This window comes from Squalius cephalus (genome assembly GCF_949319135.1).
Source record: "Squalius cephalus genome assembly, chromosome: 8".
In the NCBI taxonomy this organism is placed as follows: Eukaryota; Metazoa; Chordata; class Actinopteri; order Cypriniformes; family Leuciscidae; genus Squalius; species Squalius cephalus.
This window is the reverse complement of record NC_137129.1, coordinates 39675385-39699648: the sequence shown is the minus strand read 5'-3', so window position 1 is coordinate 39699648 and position 24264 is coordinate 39675385. Positions and strand designations below refer to the sequence as shown.

Sequence of the window (24264 nt, the reverse complement as noted above, 5' to 3'; positions counted from 1 at the left end):
CATCAGGATTTATGGGAAGTGTTCCCGGTTCCAGCTGACCTAATCTATGCAGCCTAATATTGAATTATAGAAGTCTATAATGTATTATGTGAACGCTAGGTCAAAGAGATGTGTCTTTAATCTTGCTTTGAACTGACAGAGTGTGTCTGCTTCCCGGACAATGGTAGGAAGACTGTTCCAAAGTTTTGGTGCTAAATAGGAGAAGGATCTACCGCCAGTAGTCGATTTTGATATTCTAGGTATTATCAACTGGCCGGAATTTTGAGATCGCAATAGACGTGAAGGACTATAATGCGCTAAGAGCTCGCTCAAGTACTGCGGAGCTAACCCATTTAGTGCTTTGTAAGTAATCAGCAATATTTTAAAATTGATGCGATGTTTAATAGGGAGCCAGTGCAGTTTTGACAGAACCGGGCTAATATGGTCATACTTCCTGGTTCTGGTAAGAACTCGAGCTGCTGCGTTTTGAACTAGCTGTAGTTTGTTTATTAAGCGTGCAGGGCAACCACCCAGTAGAGCATTACAATAATCTAGCCTTGTCATGAATGCATGAATTAATTGTTCCGCATTTGTCAATGAGAGCATATGGCGTAATTTAGGTTTTACAGATACTAGACACATGACTTTCAAATGAAAGGTTGGAGGACACAGATGATCATGTGATCAGGACATCTTGACACCTCGTTCTAATGATCTCCAGAGTGGCTAAACAAATGATCCCATTGAAATCAAACTGAATGTATTTCCTCCAGTGTCTGCGGTCACGTCCGTACACCTGTGCTGGATAACACGTACTTCCTGCAGGAGGAGACGAGCACATTCTCAATTACTCTCAAATAAAACCATGACGAAGTGTGCGATATTGGCAAGATATATCTGGATATAACTATATTGGTGACACCTGGAGGGGCGTGATTGGGAGGAACGGGCCCCCCTGATCTGAACCCGAGTGGTGTTCAGTTATTGGACTTCTGTGCTAGTGACAGTTGGGTAAAGAGAGGGGCGGAGCTGTCAACTGATCACCACCTGGTGGTGAGTTGGATCCGATGGCGGGGGAGGAGGCTGGACAGACTCGGCAGACCCAAGCGTACTGTGAGGGTCTGCTGGGAACGTGTGGCCGAGTCTTCTGTCAGAGAGATCTTCAACTCCCACCTCCGGCGGAGCTTCGACCGGAACCCGAGGGAGTCTGGAGATATTGAGTCTGAGTGGACCATGTTCTCCACCTCCATTGTCGAAGCGGCCGCTTGGAGCTGTGGCCGTAAGGTCTCCGGTGCCTGTCGAGGCGGCAATCCCCGAACCCGGTGGTGGACACCGGAAGTAAGGGATGCCGTCAAGCTGAAGAAGGAGTCCTATCGGGCCTGGTTGGCTTGTGGGACTCCTGAGGCAGCTGACGGGTACCGGCAGGCCAAGCGAACTGCAGCCCGGGTGGTTGTGGAGGCAAAAACTTGGGCCTGGGAGGAGTTCGGTGAGGCCATGGAGAAGGACTATCGGCTGGCCTCGAAGAGATCCCACTGGGAGGAGACCCCGGGGAAGACCTAGGACACGCTGTAGAGCAGGGGTCGGCAATTAACTTTGGCCGCGGGCCAATTTTTCTTTTAGCCAGTAGATGGCAGGCAAGCTACACGGAGTAGCTATGGATACAAATTAAATACTCTTAATGAAAACTCTTAACGTCTACATTGCATATAGGCTATCAATGAAATCATTTTAAACAGATCAAGTACTATTGTGTTAACATATTACAGCTATTTTAATAAAGGTGTGAATAGCAATGCCTAATTTACTTACAGTCCGACTTTTGAACTTTATTCCTTTTTTATTATTATTATTTATTCGGGACACACACATACACACCTATGGTTTAAGGAGGTCTGCGCGGGACTGTTTTTTTTTCTTTCCTTTTCTTTTCGTCCCGCTCCCACAAGGTTCAATTCAGCAATTAAAATACACTCTGTGTTCAACTTCACCCGCATTATTTCCCGACCTGACGGGTCCGCAAAATTTAGATCTAGTTTCCAGAATCTCACATTCAAATGTCTCTAACGGAAAGAGAGATTAGTAGCAGCCTAGAATTATAAATGCTTTGTGTTCGTGTCAACATAAAATATTATTTTAACATTGTAGGCTACTGTCAGCCAGGCGCGTAGCCAGTAATGGGCCAGGGCGGCACTGGCCCGCCCACATAACTCACTGGCCCGCCCAGGCAAGTTTGATCAAAATACATTTTTAGTTTATTTTTATTATTCAAATGTATTTAAGAAAATATATTAATATAAACCTGATTTATTGTTGACTGGTGTGTGTGTTTAATTCTGTTTCCGAATAAAATGCGTGAAAGCCTCCCTCCGGAACGTAATTGGTTGCTATGGTTGCTAGGGGTTCCGAGTCCGACAGGAAGACTCTCTAGGCGGCGGGCTCTGGCGGCCTTTAGTTCTTTGAAAAATAACTCTGTGACTCTTTGGACTATGATGAGATCATTTCTGTTTTTAATACTAAACCCAGGCACTTGCATCTTGTTTTGTAGAATGAAAACAACAAAGGTAGGCCAGTTGTTTAACTAATTTCCGTAATGTTTGCCCGTGAAGTGATTTAAGGCGAGACACGGCAAAAACATCGTTTTTTTTTTTTCACTTGTCAATTTTAAGATTTTGGGCTATTTGTCTTCTTCAATGCCTTATTTCAGACTTGTGGTGAAAAAAAATCCAAAATACACATTTAGGTCTTTATTTTACTACATTTTGTCTATTTGCGTCTGTATATTTCTCCTAAATTCAACAAAAGTTGGCGTTGTTAATCAATATGCTGCTCCGCGATCGCTGTCTGCACCTGTCATAACACAAACACCGTTGAAAAGCTCTCTACTTTCTCCTGTACACAATGCTGTCGGATCCAAATATGGTTTCCTTTAATCAGCAACCAATCGTGAAAGTACAATGGGGCATTTAACTCTAAAAGCGAAATCTCATTGGCTGATGTCAATTTCTGACAACGTGATTCGTTCAGATGCATCACGTGACGTGCTCTGACATTTTGATGTGTGTTTTTGACTGTTTTTCTGTTCAGTTGTTGGCCATAAATGCGGTGTTATAAGTTTTGATGTGTTTTAGGTGGTTTGTATTGTTGTTGCTGATGATTTGATAAGATATTGTGTCTGTAAATAGTTGTTTCTGCGAAAAAAGTATGATTTTTTTACATTACAAATCTTTAAATGCTGTTTTCTCAAAATTAGTTGTTTGTCATTCTCCAGAATAACTGAGGAAGTTTTATGGTAATATCTATTATTTTAAAATGTTACCCTATTCACCTGTCTCGCCTTAAGTTACTGGTGTGTTGTGTACTGTATAGCTGAATGCCTTATATAGGCTAGCCTACTGTACATTGTTTAGTTTAAATTAGTTGCAATTTTTTTGGCACAAAAGCGTAATTTCCACCAGGCTGATTGCATTGTATATGGTTGATTTAACAGAAATTGGGGAGTGTGTTATTCATTTCAAACCGTGCTCTGCTGATAGTTTTCATTATTTGAATTTCTTTTACTTTTAGCCTACTTTATTTCCGGGTGAACTATCTTTGCACTGCTGTCTAGCCTGAATAAAATAGACAGGTTATTGTCTATGCTGGTGGTTTGTCCAGCCTTTATTGAGCTCTGATGGTTGAACATGATGATTATTAGACAGTGTTTTGTTATTGCCTTTGCCCAATATTGCAAAATAAAGGTGTAACTGTTTTTGCAGTTTATCTATTCTTTTTTCTACTCTCTAAGGTTTAATTATTATTTAAGTAATTTTTTTTCTATAAAACTATTGGCCCACTCACTTTTTCACTGGCCCGCCCAAAATACAATTTCTGCCTACACCACTGCTGTCAGCAGAGAAAAAAATGTCACAGAAAAAAATAATGAAATATAAATAACATAGCCTAAATTAAATAGGACAAAGCCTATCACTCAAATTGTTAAGCAACATAAACGAAAACCATATTATACTGACAAATGAAGCATGCTATTTTCTGCCAACTATTTCAAACATCCTTGCAAAAAAATAATGTTGTTTATTATTTATTAACAATGGTTTCAGTACCAAACAGCTCCTCAGAGCTAGGAGCCAACAGGTGGTCAGAATGAAGCGCGGATACGCTGTCAAAAGATGTCGAGAGTGGGCTATTGTCAGTCAGACCGCCCGCTCCGTCCAAAGTACACCAGAGTTCCGACCGCTACCGTCTTTATATTTTAAAATTGAATCCCGCGCCGCATGATTCATGCGCGTTTCACACAGTATGCGGCCGTGAAATCGCGGCGCGGCTACAGCTTTTCTCAAGTAGCCTAGTGGAAGAGTTTTGTGCAGCATTTAGTGCAAATATTTTTTATCAGGTAGGCTAATACATATTATTTATCAGTGTGTTATACCCGAGTAAATAATAAGTAACGAATGATACACGGGGCCTATTTGTAAACCGTTACTGTAAAATAATAGGCTGAAAAAAAAAAAAAAACCGGACTTCCAAAATAATCCGGCGGGCCAGAAAATATTGCTGGCGGGCCAGTTTTGGCCCGCGGGCCGCCTATTGCCGACCCCTGCTGTAGAGACTATAGCTGTGTCCCAAAGTGAAGGCTGCGTCCTTCGAAGGCCGTATTTGAAGGCCGGATGGCCGTATTTGAAGGCCGATTGCGTCACCGCGGCGAGACAAAACGTCACAGCGGCGCGACGAAGGACGTCCCAATTCAAAGGCTGCATCCTTGGAAGGTCGCATTTGAAGGCCGATTGCGTCACCGCGGCTCGATGAAGGCTGTCCCAATTCCTGCGAAGGCCGTATTCGAAGGACGGTTGCGTCATCGCGCCGCGACGAAGGCTACCCTGATTCAAAAGCGACGCCAAATGCGCCCTTCGTTTCCCCGTGAAAAGAAGGATACATAAATGGACACTTAGCGGCCTATTCTACCCCATAAGTCATTGCGCGCCGCTGACGACAGGCCGGCGGCCGAGACTAGAGATCGGTGGTGGACAGCAAATTCACATTTAAATGCAGTGGCGGCTGGTGCTAAAAATTTTTGGGGGGGCACAACAAACTGAATTTTTAATTCAGGACTGAATGTAGGCTTATTGTTAAATAACAATTTAACAGTGATAATAATGTAGCTATCATTATCCTAAAGTTTAGCTAAAACTTCAGCCGGTAAGGTTGGGAAATAGCCAATTGCCAAATAAATCTGAATTTTTGGGCTAAATGGCGATGTATAGTATAATCTGAGTATTTAATTATTATTTTTCTATTTGAATAAAAAAAACCTGTATTTAATTTTTTTTTTAAAAATATTTAATATCCTGATCGATATTGTCCTACAAACAATGTTTATATTGAAGGTTATAAAAACAAACATAGTGTAACCTTGCTGTCTATCTGCAGTCTATCCAAAAAAGGGGTCAAATCACATTACATTCTAACATTGCAACATTACAATCTAAAAACAAAATAATGTTTTTTTAAGAAGTAGTTAAATTTACTAAACCAAAAAAAAAAAAAAAAAAAGCTAATATCATAAAAATACACATGTAGGTTTGAAATTCTCTAGCACATTTATGTTCACCAACAACAACAAATATTCAACAACAAATGTTTTAGCAAAATATATTTATAATTTAGTGCTAATGTATATTTTAGTCAGAATAATTGCGCTCCTATTCTATTGCGCTCCGTCTGTTCGGCGCGCATGCACGCGGGGGCGCTCGTTCACGGAAGTATAGCTTGCAGAAAGCTCGCCCACTCATGACATCAAACTGGACTTTCTAACATTTACAGATGGAGAATATGTCCGTGAAATGTAAGTTATGCACTGAGGAAATTATTGAATGTCACTTCAGCTTATGGCTAAATACTAATAGAGGTACATTTGTTTCCACCAATCGCTGCACAAGTTAAGGTTACGTATGATGACGAAAGCACGTTAGTGCGAGCCCTCCCGGAACCCATAGAGAATGCATTGCAGTGCCTGCAGTTCGAAAAAAAAAATCTTTGAATGTAAGTCTATGGGAAGACTCTGGGCGATTCTCAGCCAGAGTGAAATCCATAGATATCATATAAAGGCTAGATGTCTCGTCCGCGCTGCTGGCCAATGGAGCTCGACATCCGCACACGGCGGCCATCTTACGACAGGATGCTCGCTCACTCATAACATGGTGCATGTACTTTTAAATAACCATAACTTGCTCAATTTTCAACCGATTTTCAAACGGTTTGGTTTGTTATAAACGTCAGAGATGTAGCTATTATACTGCATACATATGAATAATTATGTTCAAAATGTTTAAGCATTCAGCATTATAGCCACGTTAATAACGTTTGTAAGAAACCAAACCGTTTGTAAATCCGTCCAGATTTCAGCAAGTTACGAGCATTTTAGTTGGCGTATGTTACTCACCTTCCGTCCACAGCAGCAGGGAGCAGCAGCGCAGTCTCCTGACCTAAGATGGCCGCCAAGTGACGACACAGCTGACTCCGCCTTGAGCCATCTAGCCTTTCTATACATGTCTATGGTGAAATCGCCCAAAAAGAGGCGGTACTCCACAGAACGTGACTCGGCGCTGATTGGACTATATCCAGAGGCAGAACAACAGTGAGTGACTGCTGCTAGCGTAACTCTGTGGTTGAATGAGATAGTGATTGAAAGTCCCTTTCACACTTTGGTGGTGCGTCGCCCGATCGCCCTAATGAAGAAACCGCCGCTGTTTAAATGTAAGTATTATGTTTTCATTTACTCAAATAGCTAGTGAAACCACAGTTAAAGTTTATTATAAACTTCATCTTAACTCCTTCGTCATCATTGCATGGCTTCATTTGTCAGGTAGTTTTAGGCAAAACTTGTGGTAATAAAGTTAACGACCTATTTGTAATATTTGCACTAGTCTATCTCACTTGTGTATTATAAGAAATATCACTCACCCTATAAAGCCTAAAACAACCAACCCCCAAATTTGTTTTTTAATGTTGGTCTAAATTGGTATTGATGTGTCATATTTTGCAGTGTTAACAATGCACTTAAGATTGCACCCCTGTGTTAAGTACCCTTTTCTGCTTTTTTAGAACAGTTCAGTGAAAAATGGGTCTGGGGACTCCCATACAGGCACAAAATAATATATATATATATTATTTTGTGCCTGTATGGGAGTTACATTCCCCAGACCCATTTTTATATGGGTATATAGTTTTATATATATAAGAAAATTAATACACACATCTTTGCTGAAATGTATTTTGCTGTTGTTGTTAACAAGCCGTGGTTAATTTGCTCTGCCTTAGATTGCACGTGTCCTGGGACAGGAGAGGGTGTGAGTGGGAAACCCACTGCTGAAACTTGGCCCTGGTTTGTCCTCATGGATGAGGTGTTGGGACGGAGGCGTTGCACCAACCCCGCTGTCCTCATGGCCTCAATCCCTGAGGACACACCAAGGCCGAGTTCAGTAGTGTGTGACCAAGAAGAGGAGGAGCCAGGGGCAGCACCAGCACCAGCACCAGCACCATGAAGAAGGCGAGACAGAGAGGACGAGTTTTTGGACTTGATTAGAGAAGACATGGGACTGCAGAGGCGAGGAGAGCACTGGAGAGGATGGACAGGCTGTTTTCTCTTCTTGAAAGAATGATTGAGAAATATATATATATATATATATATATATATATATATATATATATATATATATATATATATATATATATATTCTTGTTTAACTTTTTTTTCACCTATATTTTTTAAAAGGAAAAAAAAATCTGTACATTTATTTTTATGCAACTTTAAATGTGTAAATAAAAGAGAATTCATTGCTCTGGACATTGTTTATTTTTGTAATGATAGTCATAATTTCTACATGAAACAAATTCTTCTATACCTTTTTTCCCCCAACTATTTACAACATACGTTAAACACATCAAATTCAACATAAACATTTAAATTTACAGTACATAAAATAAGAAAAATGATGTAGACTTTTATTCAGCTGAGTGGGAGACCCTGGTGGTGCTGCTGGACCGAGATGGGCTCCACAATAGAGACCCTGGTAAGGCTTCTGCTGGTGGGACATCATCTGGGACGGTCTCCAGAGTGTTTGACTGCATATTTTCACTATCCACTAAGTTGTCTACCAACAGGTTTGCTGGGCTGACTCATGGAATAAATATTGAGATACTTTTTTACACTAAAGTACTTTTAATAACCACTAATACCAAATTGGCGAAAAACTACTAGTCATATATTTTAAACCTTAGTTAAGCAATATTTTTTCATTATCTTGCATACTCTAATGTACTTAAGGCATCAAAAGTAAAAGTAAAGGAATTCTGCATTTCTATTACTGCATGTTGCATTTTACTTCAGAATATTTTCAAGGTTGATACATTTAAACTATATACTTTTGTGTAGTTTAATGTAAAACAATGCATCATATTGTAAAATAACAGTTTTATAGTGTTGCTGTCCCGTGTGGGACAATTACTTCGAGTATATTAACGAAGTATGTAGTTCCTTACATACCACCACTGGTTATTTTGAAAATTAAAGTAACAAAATGTAGGCCTATTGTCACAATATTAACAACTTGTTGCTAACTACAGCTCCGTCCCATTTCAAAGGGCGCACCTGAAGCGCTCGGACCGGTCTAGCCTACGGAGGATTGTTCTTGTCGCCTAGCAACAGTGACTGACAGCTGCCGATGAAGAGCGGGAGTAACATCCGCACTCGACTGTTTATATTCAAATGGGTTTTATATTCAAATGGGGTTAAAAATATGTGTAAATATATTTACCATGGTCCATTTATGTGCATAATAAAAAGAATACACTAGCCTACAAAATCGCATCAAGGTAAGATATAAATAAACATTTGAATCTTCGGCTAAGCCGAAAGTATGACCTGAAACATCCTTAATACCATGTCCTCCAGTAAAATATAAAACATAAAAATGACAATAGCCAGTTCTGGCTCCATAGCATATCAAATGAATTGTCAGGATGGCAGCATACTCTCGCACCGTTGCTTGGCGCCTGGAGCGGTAATCGGGAACACCTGGCTGCGCAATTAGGAAATCCTACGGAGGCTACATGGTGCGTCCTTCGGAGGACGAATAGGCTGCATCCTTGAAGTCTTCAGTCCTTCGAAGGATGCAGCCTTCACATTGGGACACAGCTTATGTCTCCCGGCTGGCCTGGGAACGCCTCGGTGTCCCCCCGGAAGAGCTGGAGGAAGTGTCTAGGGAGAGGGAAGTCTGGACATCTCTGCTTAGACTGCTGCCCCCGCGACCCGGCCCCGGATAAGCGGAAGAAGATGGTATGGTATGGTAATATACTTTATTACATGGCTTGGTTGAATTCTAATGTAGAATGCGGTCTGTTATTTCTTGACAACAGACCGCTTCGAAGTATAACACACCGTTGCCATGAAAAACAGAGCGTTGCTATGGACGCAGGATTCTAACCGTATAGACGGAACGGACTATTTTCATTAGCGGAAGCAATACAATCGTTTTTAAATCAATAAACTCCTTTTTAATATCAAATGTATTTTATTAAAGCATATGATTTGACATACAATTCACTTGTACATTCTGAGAGCTTTAAATCAATATTTTGTCAAATTATTGATTTATTTGGTGGGTAGCCATGTACATAGAATATTCATATTTTTGTATTTTATGTAATTTAATTAATTTTAAAAAATAGATTTTGTGTCTACAAAACAAAAAAATCTTCAAAGTATTCATAGAAAAAACATGTGAACTGTACCAAGTGATGTCACTTCCTCTAGCAGGAAACTCTAGAAGGCAGTGAGGGATGTCATTATTCTTTTCTCATTCATTTGTACAAAATGTTTAGGGTACACCAATATCAGATTCATTATTTGTCAAATCTGTTATTGTGATAGTAAGAGCCCTAATTTAAATTGTATTGCATTACTGAATTTTGGAAATATTAGCCTCAACTGACATATTATAGGAAAATGTTGGCGTTATTTTGTCACTTATTGGGAGCGGTATGCTAGCTGGAGCCGCTTACCTCCAGTCTTTGTGCTAAGCTAGGCTAGCGGTGGGTGCGTCAGACAGAGTTACAACACGCACGGAGATGAAAAGGGTATGTATGGAGTTATCTAACTCTGGGGGATACGGTGAATAAGCTGAAGTCCCAAAAAGTCGGAGTGTTCCTTTAATTCAAGATATTAAACTGCAAAAGGTTAAAGGGTTAGTTGACTTAAAAGTGCAAAATTGTTGACATTTCTCATGTCATTCCAAACCGGAAAAGACTTTCGTTCATCTTCGGAACTCGGCCAATAGTGAGCCTATACGTTCACGGACTTTCAAGCCATTCACACTTTTTCCAGCTCTTCACATCTCTGAATATTATTGTTATTTTTAATGTGATGACCAAAAACATCCCTCACAACGCAGGTTGAAGCAGGAAAGGATCCAGGATCTACTTGCAGCAGCTTAACCCTAGTAATGTGTCGTTCATGAACGATTCGTTCATTTTGAACGAATCTTTAATATGACTCGGGACTACCGAGTTGTCTCAGAGAGTGATTCGTTCATTTTGTGTTGACCGCGCATGCGCAATACGCAACATATGGTTTCTTAATTTGTACTGGAAACAGAAATGATTAGTTCATCTTTCGAGTCTCGAGTTCGGGTTTGGGTCCAAGTCTTTCGTTCTTCCTGTCAGTCCCACAGAGGCTATGCTGTCAGTACCGGAAAGAGAAAAGATTAGTTCATCTTTTGAGTCTCGAGTTCGGGTCCGAGTCTTTCGTTCTTCCTGTCAGTCCCATAGAGGCTATGCTGTCAGTACCGGAAAGAGAAAAGATTAGTTCATCTTTTGAGTCTCGAGTTCGGGTCCGAGTCTTTCGTTCTTCCTGTCAGTCCCACAGAGGCTATGCTGTCAGTACCGGAAAGAGAAAAGATTAGTTCATCTTTCGAGTCTCGATTTCGGGTCCGAGTCTTTCGTTCTTCCTGTCAGTCCCATAGAGGCTATGCTGTCAGTACCGGAAAGAGAAAAGATTAGTTCATCTTTCGAGTCTCGGGTTCGGGTCCGAGTCTTTCGTTCTTCCTGTCAGTCCCACAGAGGCTATGCTGTCAGTACCGGAAAGAGAAAAGATTAGTTCATCTTTCGAGTCTCGGGTTCGGGTCCGAGTCTTTCGTTCTTCCTGTCAGTCCCACAGAGGCTATGCTGTCAGTACCGGAAAGAGAAAAGATTAGTTCATCTCTCGAGTCTTCGGGTTTGAGTCCTTCGTTCTTTTGTCACATGACTAACCCAGACGCAGTAAATAATACGAATCTAATGTTGATGCAAGATACCAGCGGTGACGTGACAAAAGAATGAAGTACTCAAACCCGAAGACTCGAAAAAATGAACTAATCATTTCTGTTTCTGCATAGTGCTATGGGTTTGTGGCTTGAAGAACGAACGACTTGAACCCGAAGACTCGAGAGATGAACTAATCATTTCTCTTTCCGGTACTGACAGCATAGCCTCTGTGGGACTGACAGGAAGAACGAAAGACTCGGACCCGAACTCGAGACTCGAAAGATGAACTAATCATTTCTCTTTCCGGTACTGACAGCATAGCTTCTTTGGGACTGACAGGAAGAACGAAAGACTCGAACCCAAACTCGAGACTCGAAAGATGAACTAATCATTTCTGTTTCCGGCCCTGCTGTATCACACACCACACGGCACAGCCCAGCAGACAGATCAGAGTCAGACACTAGCCGTTTCTCAATACCAAGTACGCAAAGTTCGGACTTGAGTCCTTGGTAGTTCGGACTGACAAGTTCGACTCAGGAGAACGAACTCCCGAGGACGGGAGGACACAAGTCCGATAATTCTGCAAATGGAACAGCGGCGTACTTGATAGCGTCACTCATGCAGCTCGCTCTGGCTACTCCGGTTATCTCTTTAGGCTACAAATAAAACGAAATATGTTACAAACCACCAATTTGCCTCTTTTCATTTTCATTTAAAAAAAAATCTTTAACATAATGGCCACACAAATGTGGTTCAGGAAACGCAATTGATTATCTTCACTGCATATTTACAACAACACGAAATATAAAGCACAACCCTGACTCTTTTTGTTTTCATTTTAAAAATATGATGAATAAAAAACATTATAATATTGATCATTAAAACGAATATTTAGCAAAAAGAGACATGGTTGTGTCATATATGTATATACAGTGAAGAGAATAGGCAACATGCAGACTATATTGTATAGGCTATGTTTTAAATATATAAAATAAAATGACATAACCTTTTTTGTTAAATGTCAGTTTTAATGATCAATAATAGCCATTCTAAAAGTATAAGTAGCCTAAAAGGTATAAGAAGCTATACAACAATAAAGCCAACGATTCAGTCAAACATGTCAGCTCTCGCTAAAACGTTAAATTTAAATAGACTAACGTTAAATAAAGCTATGAAACTTCACTTTGCTCTCAGCTAAAACGTTTTGCCAGGGAACAAATTATACATTAATGAGACAAATAAAATAAATAAATCGCCTGTTGGATATACACAAGACGATTTATATCTCATGTTAGTTAAACCACTAGACTAGACATCCGAGCCACCGGCAAGTCAGCAGCACTAGCCGAGAGAGGCTGTTCTCGGCGGGGTACGAGCGCCGAGCGTCCGATTGCCTGGTTCTCAAAACTCCGAAAACGTCAGATCAAATTTTCAAATAGGCGCTATATTTATAAATAAACTAAAGATTTGAGCTTTTAACAACTACATTCTCGCCTGAAATACTCTTAAAACTACATTTTGTGACACAATTATAGCAGTATTTTTAAATTACGCGGGGTTTCTCCTCTGCTATTGACGCTTGCTGGTTGGTGTGAGATGCATTCTGGGATACCTGGCTGTCTGAAGTCCGCACAAGTCACCTCTCGATGCATCCTCGGTAAAAGGGGCGGATCAAGAACACATCCGGGGATTCGAACTGGACTTGGCTAGATGTGAACTTTGAATTGGAACAGTACTAGGGCAGCGACTGATGACGTTTCACAAGTCCACAAGAACACAAGTACAGACAAGTTCGCATATTGAGAAACGGCTACTGACGAGTCGACAACTAACGTCTCGAGACACGAGAGGAGGAGAACAAACGTGATAAATATGAAGTTGCAAAGGAAAGAACGTCTCGGATCAGGAGTTGAGGTGAACTAACAGAGTCAGACTGAAATAGCCTGAATTTAAGACCCAACAACTAATCAATTAATAAAACATTTCGGTTTCTTATAATTTGGCTTTGGCTGCATTACCCTATAGTTTATTTTTATTCTTTTTACAAATGTAATCAACATTTTTGTAAGTACTAGATGTGTTGGGATATTTAACATGCAATTTTAATTATATTATGCTGAAATTAACGAAATGAACGAAATGATCGAAAAAAGATTTGTTCATTTTGCTGAACGAGACTCAAAGATCCGAGTCAGTAAAATGATCCGAACTTCCCACTACTGCTTAACTTTATTTTCAAAGAACAACAAAACACTCTAGACAAGAAACAGAACAACCTATAGCGACGACAGACAAGAAACAGAACAGCCTAGCATCTTGAGTCCAAGAGCTGCTCAGTTCAGCATCGTTCTGTTCACTGGAGGAGATGGCCTGAAAAATAAGTCGATAGAAAAATATGTCAGTGACAGCAACTGTGCAGAACTGAAGAAACTGATCAGAGATTGTGGAAACAGATTCCTGGTTCAGAGAATGGTTAGTGTTCAGAGAATGGGAGTTAGTGTTTTAGCAATTCAGAAAAACTGTAAACGCAAATCCAAATTTTCAACTAAATAATGCTTTCAGATCATACACACACACACACACACACACACACACAAGTCAATAAAATAAGCACTACAGATAATCCATTAGACACTACATCAAAAAAATGGAGAAAACAGCATCCAGAACATTACAGAAAATAATAATATTGTATGCAGTAAACAATTTTTGCAATTACATAAAAAGCCTAGTAATTGCAACTGATAAGGTGAACATATTGTATTCTGTATGCACTGCAAGTATAGTATTTTACTGAATATTGAATATTAGGCCTATTGAATGTATATATATTCAGTTTTCATTTTTAAATCTTACCTTAAAACTAATTTGTTAGGGTAGATTGTAATTGAATATTTGTATAAATCTTTCATTGTCCACATTTGATTATTGCAAAAGCTGATTTTGAAATGTATGTGCGGTGTATTATTAAAGTTAAATAAAGTAGAGACTATTATTAACAAACCGGGAATTGCTGTGGATCCTCTCATGTTTTTTCAGATGTTCTGATCGACTGAATCTCTTGTCACAGTGTGGACACTTGTAAGGCTTCTCTCCAGTGTGAGTCCTCTCATGTCTTTTCAGAGATGATGACTGACTGAATCTCTGGTCACAGTGTGGACACTTGTAAGGTTTTACTCCAGTGTGGATCCTCTCATGTTTTTTCAGATTTGATGACTGACTGAATCTCTGGTCACAGTGTGGACACTTGTAAGGCTTCTCTCCAGTGTGGATCCTCTCATGTTTTTTCAGATCTGCTGACTCACTGAATCTCTTGTCACAGTGTGGACACTTGTAAGGCTTCTCTCCAGTGTGGATCCTCTCATGTTTTTTCAGATGTTCTGATCGACTGAATCTCTTGTCACAGTGTGGACACTTGTAAGGCTTCTCTCCAGTGTGAGTCCTCTCATGTCTTTTCAGAGATGATGACTGACTGAATCTCTGGTCACAGTGTGGACACTTGTAAGGCTTCTCTCTAGTGTGAGTCCTCTCATGTTTTTTCAGATGTTCTGATCGACTGAATCTCTGGTCACAGTGTGGACACTTGTAAGGTTTTACTCCAGTGTGGATCCTCTCATGTTTTTTCAGATTTGATGACTCACTGAATCTCTTGTCACAGTGTGGACACTTGTAAGGTTTTTCTCCAGTGTGAATTCTCTGGTGCACTTTTAACTTGTTCGCTGAAATGAAAGTCTTCTCACACTCAAAGCACATGTACTCTCTTACACCAGTGTGAATTTTCTCATGTTCATGTAAATTTTGCCGCAGTGAAAAACTCTTTCCACACACAGAACATGAATGCGGCTTCTCCTTCGTGTGAACTGTCAGGTGTTTCTTCAGGTGTGATGAACAGAGAAATGTTTTGCTGCACTGATCACATGAGAACGGCTTCTCTCCGGTGTGGATCCTCATGTGAACCTTAAGACTTTGTTTGCATGTGAAACTGTTTCCACATTGATCACATGTGAACGGCTTCTCTCCGGTGTGGATCCTCATGTGAACCTCAAGACTTTTTTTGATTGTGAAACTGTTTCCACACTGATCACATGTAAACGGCTTCTCTCCGGTGTGGATCCTCATGTGAACCTCAAGACTTTGTTTGGTTATTAAACTCTTTCCACACTGAGTGCAGGTGAAAGATTTCTTGCCTCTTTTCTTTAAAAATATATTTTTAGTCTTTGAGCGTTTGACATGATGTTCCTCCTCCACTTCACTCAGTTCTTCTCTCTCCTTGCTCTCTTCCATCAGGTCTGACATGAAAGAAAAAAATTATGAAATTAAAATTTCAGTACATCAAAATAATTAAAAGAGAGAAATATAAAGTGAAAGGACATGAAAGCGAGCCCTGATGTAATAGTAGAAAGTAGACAACTGTTATAAAATATGATGATAATTTGATGCCTTTTTATAAATAGAAAGGATATGTCCTTGAAACTCTCAATGAGTGAGGTAAATTTATCTTCCAATTATTATTTTTCAAACATTATAGGCACGAATCCCATGTTTCTTTAGCAAGACCTATTAAATATATTTGATCAATGACACAATTATCTAACATGATATTAACATTAAAATGTACAATACTGCCAACTTTGAGATTTATATTTATTTTACTAAAAACATTTTAATTATTAACCCTCTGGAGTCTGAGCTGTTTTCTGGGCCCTGGAGGTGTTCTGACATGCTCTGACATTTGTGCTTTTTTCAGTTATTTATAAACATGTTAATGGCAAAGGTGTAAATTCACTCTATATAGCACAAACAGGGCTACCAAAATATCTGATAAACATGCATGTATATGTTTGAATTTTTAAGAGAATGTTTATGCGTGGTTATTGGAAAAAATAATAATGAAAGTTGCAGAAATAAGACCACAAAACACATACTAAATATGTGTAAATAAGACTTTTGACTAATGAATTTTGTAGCTTCGAGTTCTGGCTTCAAAATGATGTGAAAATCATCCTGCCTTATCGTTCTCATAAAACAGTACATTGATTTGAACTTTCTAAAACAGTTTTTTTGTCAGAAGAGGTTTATGCATGGGAGGGGTGGCCCAACAATATTAATGGCCCAATGGCCCATCAATATTAATGAGATTCAGACCAGGGGTGTGACATACACTCTTCCAGTGGCTTATGGGCCATCAAGTGCCTGAACAAAGAAGATGAGATTCAAAGGTTTTGTTTTTCAATCTGTTTTATTGTAATTCCTCTATGTGGAGAAACTAAATGTTCTAAATTTGCTCTAAGCAAATCAAATGTGAGCAAAATAAATTAATCAGTCTGCTATAAACAAAGCAATTGTGAGCGATAAACAAAAGTAAAGGCAGGTATCTCACAGTAAATTCCTGTGTTGTGGCACAGAGTTGAGACAGCACTTTCTGAAAAAAATTGTTTATATACACTCATGGGCGAATGTGAGTCTACAGGGCTCAGTTGCGGTCCAGTTTCTCGTGCAGGACGGAATCACACAGTCTGTGGAACCATGTCAACATCAGTCTCTGTTTTCCATGCCAGAGTGGACTGCCTGTTGCTTGCCTGCTGGTTAGCCTTGGCTCTCTTCGGGACAGGTGCTTGGACAAGTTCATTGTCACATCTGTAAAAAACAAAACAAAACACACTGTGAGCATACTGATAACACAATCAAAGACACTGTATTATTATCATTATCGATCACTAATGGCCATGGATAAAAAAAGACAACAGTTTTTGTAATATCACACAAGAATATGTACTTTTATATTATGATGATGTAAACAATTATATTTCATCTGTAAATATTATGTCTGTGGACTTACTCGGGAAGATTCTCCATCATACGGAGAACTGAACTGCGTGCCCCTTTGTGAGTGTGATGGAGAAGGAGAGCTAGCTGCAGCCATATTCCTAAAAAACAACAACAACAAAAATATTTTGCATACATTATCCAAAGTAAACTGATGGGCAATTAATTGTTATGGACGCACAATCTATGTATATATCTGTTGATGGTCCATAGGACAGAGAAATATCACAGAGTCGCCGCGAGTATCTGTTGATGAGCCATAAAGACCGCACGCATTTAGTGACGCACGCAATGAACGGATCGTTCGCGAACGACACATCACTACATTTCAAACATTTACACCTGTATTCACAAACATCTGTGCATAAGGCAGTATTGAAGCATGATAAGCAGTGTGATAGTTTAACCAAAACCATAAACCATATATATATATATATATATATATATATATATATATATATATATATATATATATATATATATATATATATATATATAATGTCTAGTATTTAGACAGTAGGTCTAGGCTATCACATATTTTACCGGAGGCTGAAATATATTTAGACTAAATCACATTACACTTAAGCAGATATTCACAAATAAGGTACATAAGACATACGGCAGTATTTTAGCATGATAATCAGTGTTATAAGCTAATCAAAACTGAGTGAAATATATTTAATATACAAATATGTTTAGAGAGTAATAGCCTATCACATTGAAAAAGTTTACACTTGAGCACATACACGAATGTTAAGGGATATTGTTATGCAATCTTTCATGTAAGATGCCAAAAGCTAGCCAACACTCGAGATATAGTCTGAATTATCAGAAAAATAATTATATAACAGTAAAACTTACTCCGAAATTGTGTCCTCGGCGAAATCAATTCGCTCTTCAAAATGCTGCCGTTCGTCGTCCGAGTCTTCATCTTCCTCTGAGGAAAAGGTGCATTCTTCCTCGCTGTCCAGAATCATCTGAAGGGCGGAGAAGCCGGAGAAGCGTGCCATACTCAAAACGCGATGAACTATCAGTAAGTCTGATGAAGAAACTGTGTTTTTATGGCATTGATCGGGGGGCGTATGCAATGCATACTAGATCACCTAACTATTTACATGTGAATCGCGCCGGAGGCAGGGCGGCCGCAGCTCATTTAGAGATAATGAAGGGAGAAGAAAAAACGGTACCTCTCCTTGCTTTCAAACGGATTACATGAGTTGAAAACATTTGTTTTTTATATAAATTACTTCATTTAAAAGAATAGATTTCAAGCTTCATAAAGACATATATCACGTGTCTGTGTGAGAAGTATTCGCTGAGTTATGATTCATTTTCAGACGCGTTTCAGAATGGACTACACGGACAGAGAGAAGGCAGAACTCGCTTCGTGTTTATTTTTCTTTATTTGGCGAAAAGCACAACACTTTGTTTTTATTGAGTATACACAAAAATAATACACATTTAACAGAATCGAAAATCAAAGTCAACAGAGTATTTATGAGTTTCTTTTACACTGATAAAAAAAAAGCGAGCTGGTATCGCCGGCGATACCGTCGACCTCAGGGGGTTAATGGCCGTTCACACTAGACTTTTCCTTGTACTGACTTCCATTCATGCGCATGTGAATGTGGGACACCAGAAACACAAGCTCAAGTGAATTACCCTGTGAGAAAAAACACACACGTTTACTATTCAAGTGGAGTGGATTGTTTATTTTTTATATTTTAATTATTATTATTTGTTATATGTTAAATGTATGTTTGTAAAAAAGCTGCCGCAGAGTCAGTGGTGGGTAGTAACAAAGTACATTTACTTCATTAAATTTACTTGAGTATTTTTCTGAAAAAAGTAAGTAGTAGAGTAGATTTAAATGTGGGTACTTTAACTCGAGTACATTTCCAATGAAAAAACTGTACTTTTACTTCGTTACGTTGGGCGACGTTCCTCTCGTTACTTTATTTTAATGCAATACATGTTGTATGCGTAGTTTATTCCAAGCGCGCTGTATCTTTTTTCTGGGCATGTTTGCATCTTTTCTTAATTCACAAATGAATCACTCTTTGAGTCGATTCTCTGTTCAAAGACTTCATCAAACAAGTTGGCAGATCTGTCTAAATCAGTTCGCGAATCAGTTTGAATGATTTGTTCAGTTTCCTTCACACACTGAATTGTCTGAAGCGGTTTCACACTCAGAGTCGTAACAGGAAGGTTTAAGAACATCAAGAGCGCTGGATGAAGTGGCCGTGGACCTACAGTCAAGTGAAAGCAAATCTGCAAATGCATCATATTTTTGCCAGCGATGAAGATCTTTATTAGTTGAACATCTTCGTAAGCTGTCAGTCTGTGAATGAATGATTCCACAGGACGATACATTCAATTTAATTTCATTCAGGTAATACATTTTACAACCAAACAGATTATTACGCCACCATAGCACAACTACAAAGTATGACATTAACCGTTTTTTGGACATATACCCTTAATTTATACATTAAATAAGCTACCATTGTTCACAGTTTATGAAATGTATACATTAAATTAGCCATTGTTCACAGTTTATTAAATGAACACCCGCCATCCCGCTGTAATGTGTGTGTATTGCGCAGTGGCGTGCGAAATCGTCTTGAAAACAAACGCCTTTGCCTGCCTTAGGCCATGTGTCCACCAAACCGCTTTTAGCCAGCTGAAAACGCTAGGCGCTCTGCTGAAAACGCCTAGCTATGGGCGCTTGAGAGCGTTTTGGCAGCGCAGCATTTTTTTTTTTCAGTTGAGACGCTTTGCTTGTTATGATACAGAATATCCGCGAAAGTGTTACTAGTATCTCATTTCACACACATTTTGTTTCTGTGTTATTTCAATATAAAAATGTCAATAGATTATGAAGTATTTGCTCAGGCTCTAGTTTGAAATTATTTTGCCCTGTTATTATGCTTGTTGTCGTCATCTGTTGACGCTACAAGCAGAATGTGGCGATTGGTTGGTGTGGTATTAGTCCCGCCCCTCCTCCACTGTAATTGGAAGGCTGGGTAAAAAGTGACAGTGATGAGCGCTGCGTTTTACCCAATGTTGAACATTCTTTAATTCTCGGCGACCTGTAAAAAAACTCTCAGTGCTTCAGCATGTAAAAAAAACACTCAGCACCTCGTTACGCTCATGGCGTTTTTAAAAAAAACACGGGAAAACAATTGGAAAAATACGCCAGCCGCATAAAACGCTTTGGTGAACACAGGGCCTTAGACACAGTTAACCAGTTTAAACATGCTTGCAGAAATATACATTTGCATGTTTTGGAGAACAGACGGAAGAAGATCCGTCGATATGCATTTGATCGTTGTTTGTGTTCAGATGTTCAGTACTGAACCCAACTACTGGAACATACAGTAGTTGTATGTTGGCCTATATATGATCCGAAGTAACTAGTAATTAGCTACTTGAGTAGTTTTTTCATAGTATACTTTTTACTCTTACTCAACTAACTATTAAGATTACTTTTATTTTTACTTTGAGTAAATATTTCTAAGTACTTGTACTTTTACTTGAGTACAGTTTTTGGATACTCATCCCAGCTCTGCGCAGAGTGTGACGTCATATCACGACCATTGCAGTGTCTGTAGAAACTTCACATGATCAAAGTGTAAAGTGGCTTTAACTAGTTTTAAATTAACACATTTTATTAGCTTTAACTGTGTCCTACATGTTTTACTCAACCCTGTTACTTCTGACATGATTTTCCACCTTTCAAAAACAGAGCATTTCTTGTGCTGCGTTCACACCGAATGCGAATTGAGCGTCTGGAGCGAGTGATTTCCATGTTAAGTGAATGTAAAGACACATTGATGCGCGTCTGGAGGTCCTGCGGCGCGATAGATGTGTTTAGTGTGGCGCGATGGACGCGATTTCGTTTAATTTTCGTACAAATTTATTGTAGAGAATTCGCGTCTGACGCCCGAGTTGAAAAATCTGAACTGGCGTCTGTTCAAGCCGCGTTAACCAATCAGGAGCCTGCTTGCTGCTGTCACGTGGTGAAGTGACCAGTGTCCTGGAGGGTGTTCCTCGTTCCGATGCGGGACAACAGGTCATCAAACTGATCGCGGGACAGGCAGATGAAAAGGGCTGTCATCCAGGTGCAGCTCCTGGACCAAGTGGTGAAACTCGCCAAACTGGGTACGCTTCCGGGCGGTCTGGTTGACCCAAGTACGGCAACGATTACCCCTACGCCGCTCTTCTGCTCTCCAGAGCAAATTGCTTGATCTAGGGCTGTAGTACTCGCTGGCATTCGGACTCGTCTCGGTCTCGGCCATTGGTCTTGCCAAATATGGCTTCTGGTCTCGACCGAGTCCAGGTGTCTTTATTATGTTCCCAGTAAGCACACATATATGTCGTAAAATATTATTGGAGGGAAAGTGAAACACTGGCCACCTAATAACTAGCGATGGGCATGTCGGCTCTTTTTCGTGAGCGGGCTCGTTTGACTCAGCTCACTGAAAAGAGCCGGCTTTTTTGACTCACAAGCCGCTCTTTAAACATTTTTTTTAAATAAACTCGCTGAAAGTCCACCGCAACGTGAATATTCACATTTTTAATTGTCCATAACAATCCGAAAACTAGCCTGGCTTGCCTTGCACTTCTAATTAATGGGCAAAGTTTTACTTTTTTTCTTTCTTTTTTTTTTTTTTTTTGATGTGGATGTTATTGAGCTTGTAGAAGTTTAGCTCTTGCGTTCTTCTGAACATCTCGCTGAATGACATCTGAACATTACCCGTGGTAATTTCTGAGTCATATCACTGCCTCTCTTTTAAATGCCTATTCCACGAGTGGTAGGCTACAATGACTGGCTGTTTTAAAATATAGCTAGCTAATATCGAAACAAAATAACCCAGGCAGTCTCATCTATGAGACGTTTAGGCCTCCTCCAATAGTACTGAAAGCTGGGCTCATAGCTTGCAGGTTTGCTTAGTGGCGAACTTTTTTCATTTGATTGGTTCAACCGCCATCCGCCCGAATTTAATTAAAATATTATTTTTCGTCACGTCATCCGCCCGATCTGCGGTTTATTCGCATCTCTAGTGAGTGTGTGTGTGTGTGTGTGTGTGAGAGAGCTGGCTCAGCCCTCCCTCATGCCGTTTAATTGGTTGACATTGCGTGTATTGACAGGAACAGAATGTGAGGCTGATCAGACAGTCGAAATGAATGTGTACTTCTTTAGGCCTATATCATTTTTTTCTTGTTGTTCTTTGAATTAGTCAATTACTTTAAATAAATTTAAAATCATTCATTATTTCATTATTACATAATGATTTCATTTCTATAGGCTATATTTTTTAGCAGACTTTTTTTTTCCTGTCCTGGACTCGGTCTTGACTTGGACTCGACAAAGGTGGTCTTGACTACAGCCCTAGCTTGATCTGATGTTGACAATCAATATAAAAATGTCTCAAACCTCCCTTTACTGACCATTTTTTTTTCAAATAAAACCCAGAACATTCTGTACCATTTCAGGGCTCCAGACTAACTTTTTTTACTAAGAGCGTTGTAGACTGTTTTTTAGGAGCGCAAGCAAAAAATTTAGGTGCACATTAAATCAGCTTGCAAAGCAATTATTAAAATTTCCCCCCAAATAACTATACTGACAAATTATTTAATAATAAATAGACTTAACGTACAGATATTACAATGTGCCGGGTTTTTTTTTTGTTTTTTTTTTTAAGTTCACAGGCTCCAGACTAACATTGAGGGCAGCGGCACAGGAGCCACTGAGTTCTACAGAAACATATCTGGTAAGACTGGGGCTGACAATAAAGCACTAAGCTTAATTTAGGGTGTAGATGAAATTAACTTTAATTATTATCATTCATGATGTCTTAATATTAATTAAAAAGCAAAATGAGTGAAAAAAAAAAAGATATTAGGGAGTGAAAATAGCCAATGAGCATCCTACTGTTTACAATGGTAATTTATTTATTTTATTATTTTTAAATAAGTGTTTAAATAAGAGTTTTCCTACATCTTATTTTGTTTTGTTTTAGGACAATCTTTGAAGGATTAACCAAAATGTGTTGGTCATCACATTAGAAAAAAAAACATTTATGATAGTTTTGAAGTGCTGGAAAAGGATGTTTAGCACTTGTAAGCGTTTGACTTTTTCTGTCACATTATGGTTACAGTTACTACATTAAATCCATGGTGAATGTTGCTGATTTGTGGACTAAATGCCTTCTATAAGTGTCTCTCCTGGTTTCCACGTCAGCGCTGTTTGATCTGATTATGGTTTGTAACAGAGAACTCTGCGCCGAATCAGAATGTTTCTCACTGGATCTCGCAGAGATGATGTTATCAATTTAGGGGCAAATTCAATGGATTTCTTAAAATATTTTGTCGCACCGGCAGGAAAATTGGTCGCAGTCTGGAGCCCTGCATTTCATTGTTTAACTGTTTATCTAAATCTGATGAAGTGCTTGAATGTTTCTAACATAAATGTTCTGAAGCTTCATGATTGAATGAAGAATAAACACCAACCTTTCTTTGTTCTTGCAGTGGGAGGAGCTTCACTGATGATGTATTCCAATGTGGGAGGAGCTGATCTGCCAAAATCTAAAATTTCAATTACTGAGTTTGTTTTTATAAATGACACTTCTAAGCATTTATGTCTGTCTATCTATTCATCGTACAGTAACTGATGCCAATTCATGAATTATTTTTATTGCTAATCCTAACATTATTCTGCTTCTTCATTAAAATACAAGTATCTAGAAATAAAGAAAATAATATAAACAATTATTTCAAATATAAATAATTCTATTTGATTATTATTCAAATTATTATAATATACACATAACATTTAATACTTTTTTCAGGATTCTTAGTTAAAGAACAGCATCTTAAAATAGAAATATTTTGTACCAATATATACCGTTCAAAAGTTTGGGGTCAGTAATTTTCTTTCTTCCTTTCTTTCTTTCTTTTTTAAAGAAATTCATAATTATATTCAGCAAGGATGTGCCAAATTGATTAAAAGAAAAGTGACAGTAAAGACTTGTGACAAGTGACTTGAAATAGGCTACTACTTGATTGGTCGGTGTATTATACATGACAAAAAGGCTTCAATTAATTATGTAATATTTTAAAATATGTGATATGTCGACAAACTACCTTTTATTATAGAAA

The 24264-nt window shown here is 39.0% G+C and overlaps 1 protein-coding gene across 1 annotated transcript; it reads right to left on the bottom strand.

Annotated features, from left to right (window-relative positions):
- Window positions 1-761: 761 nt before the first annotated feature.
- Window positions 762-15027, bottom strand: LOC307163338 (uncharacterized protein; the record flags this gene model as incomplete). Its single annotated transcript, XM_079879372.1, has 3 exons — window positions 762-798; window positions 14279-14391; window positions 14920-15027. The coding sequence occupies 3 exons, from the start codon at window positions 15025-15027 to the stop codon at window positions 762-764; spliced, it is 258 nt and encodes an 85-aa protein (XP_079735498.1).
- Between the last annotated feature and the right edge of the window lie 9237 nt (window positions 15028-24264).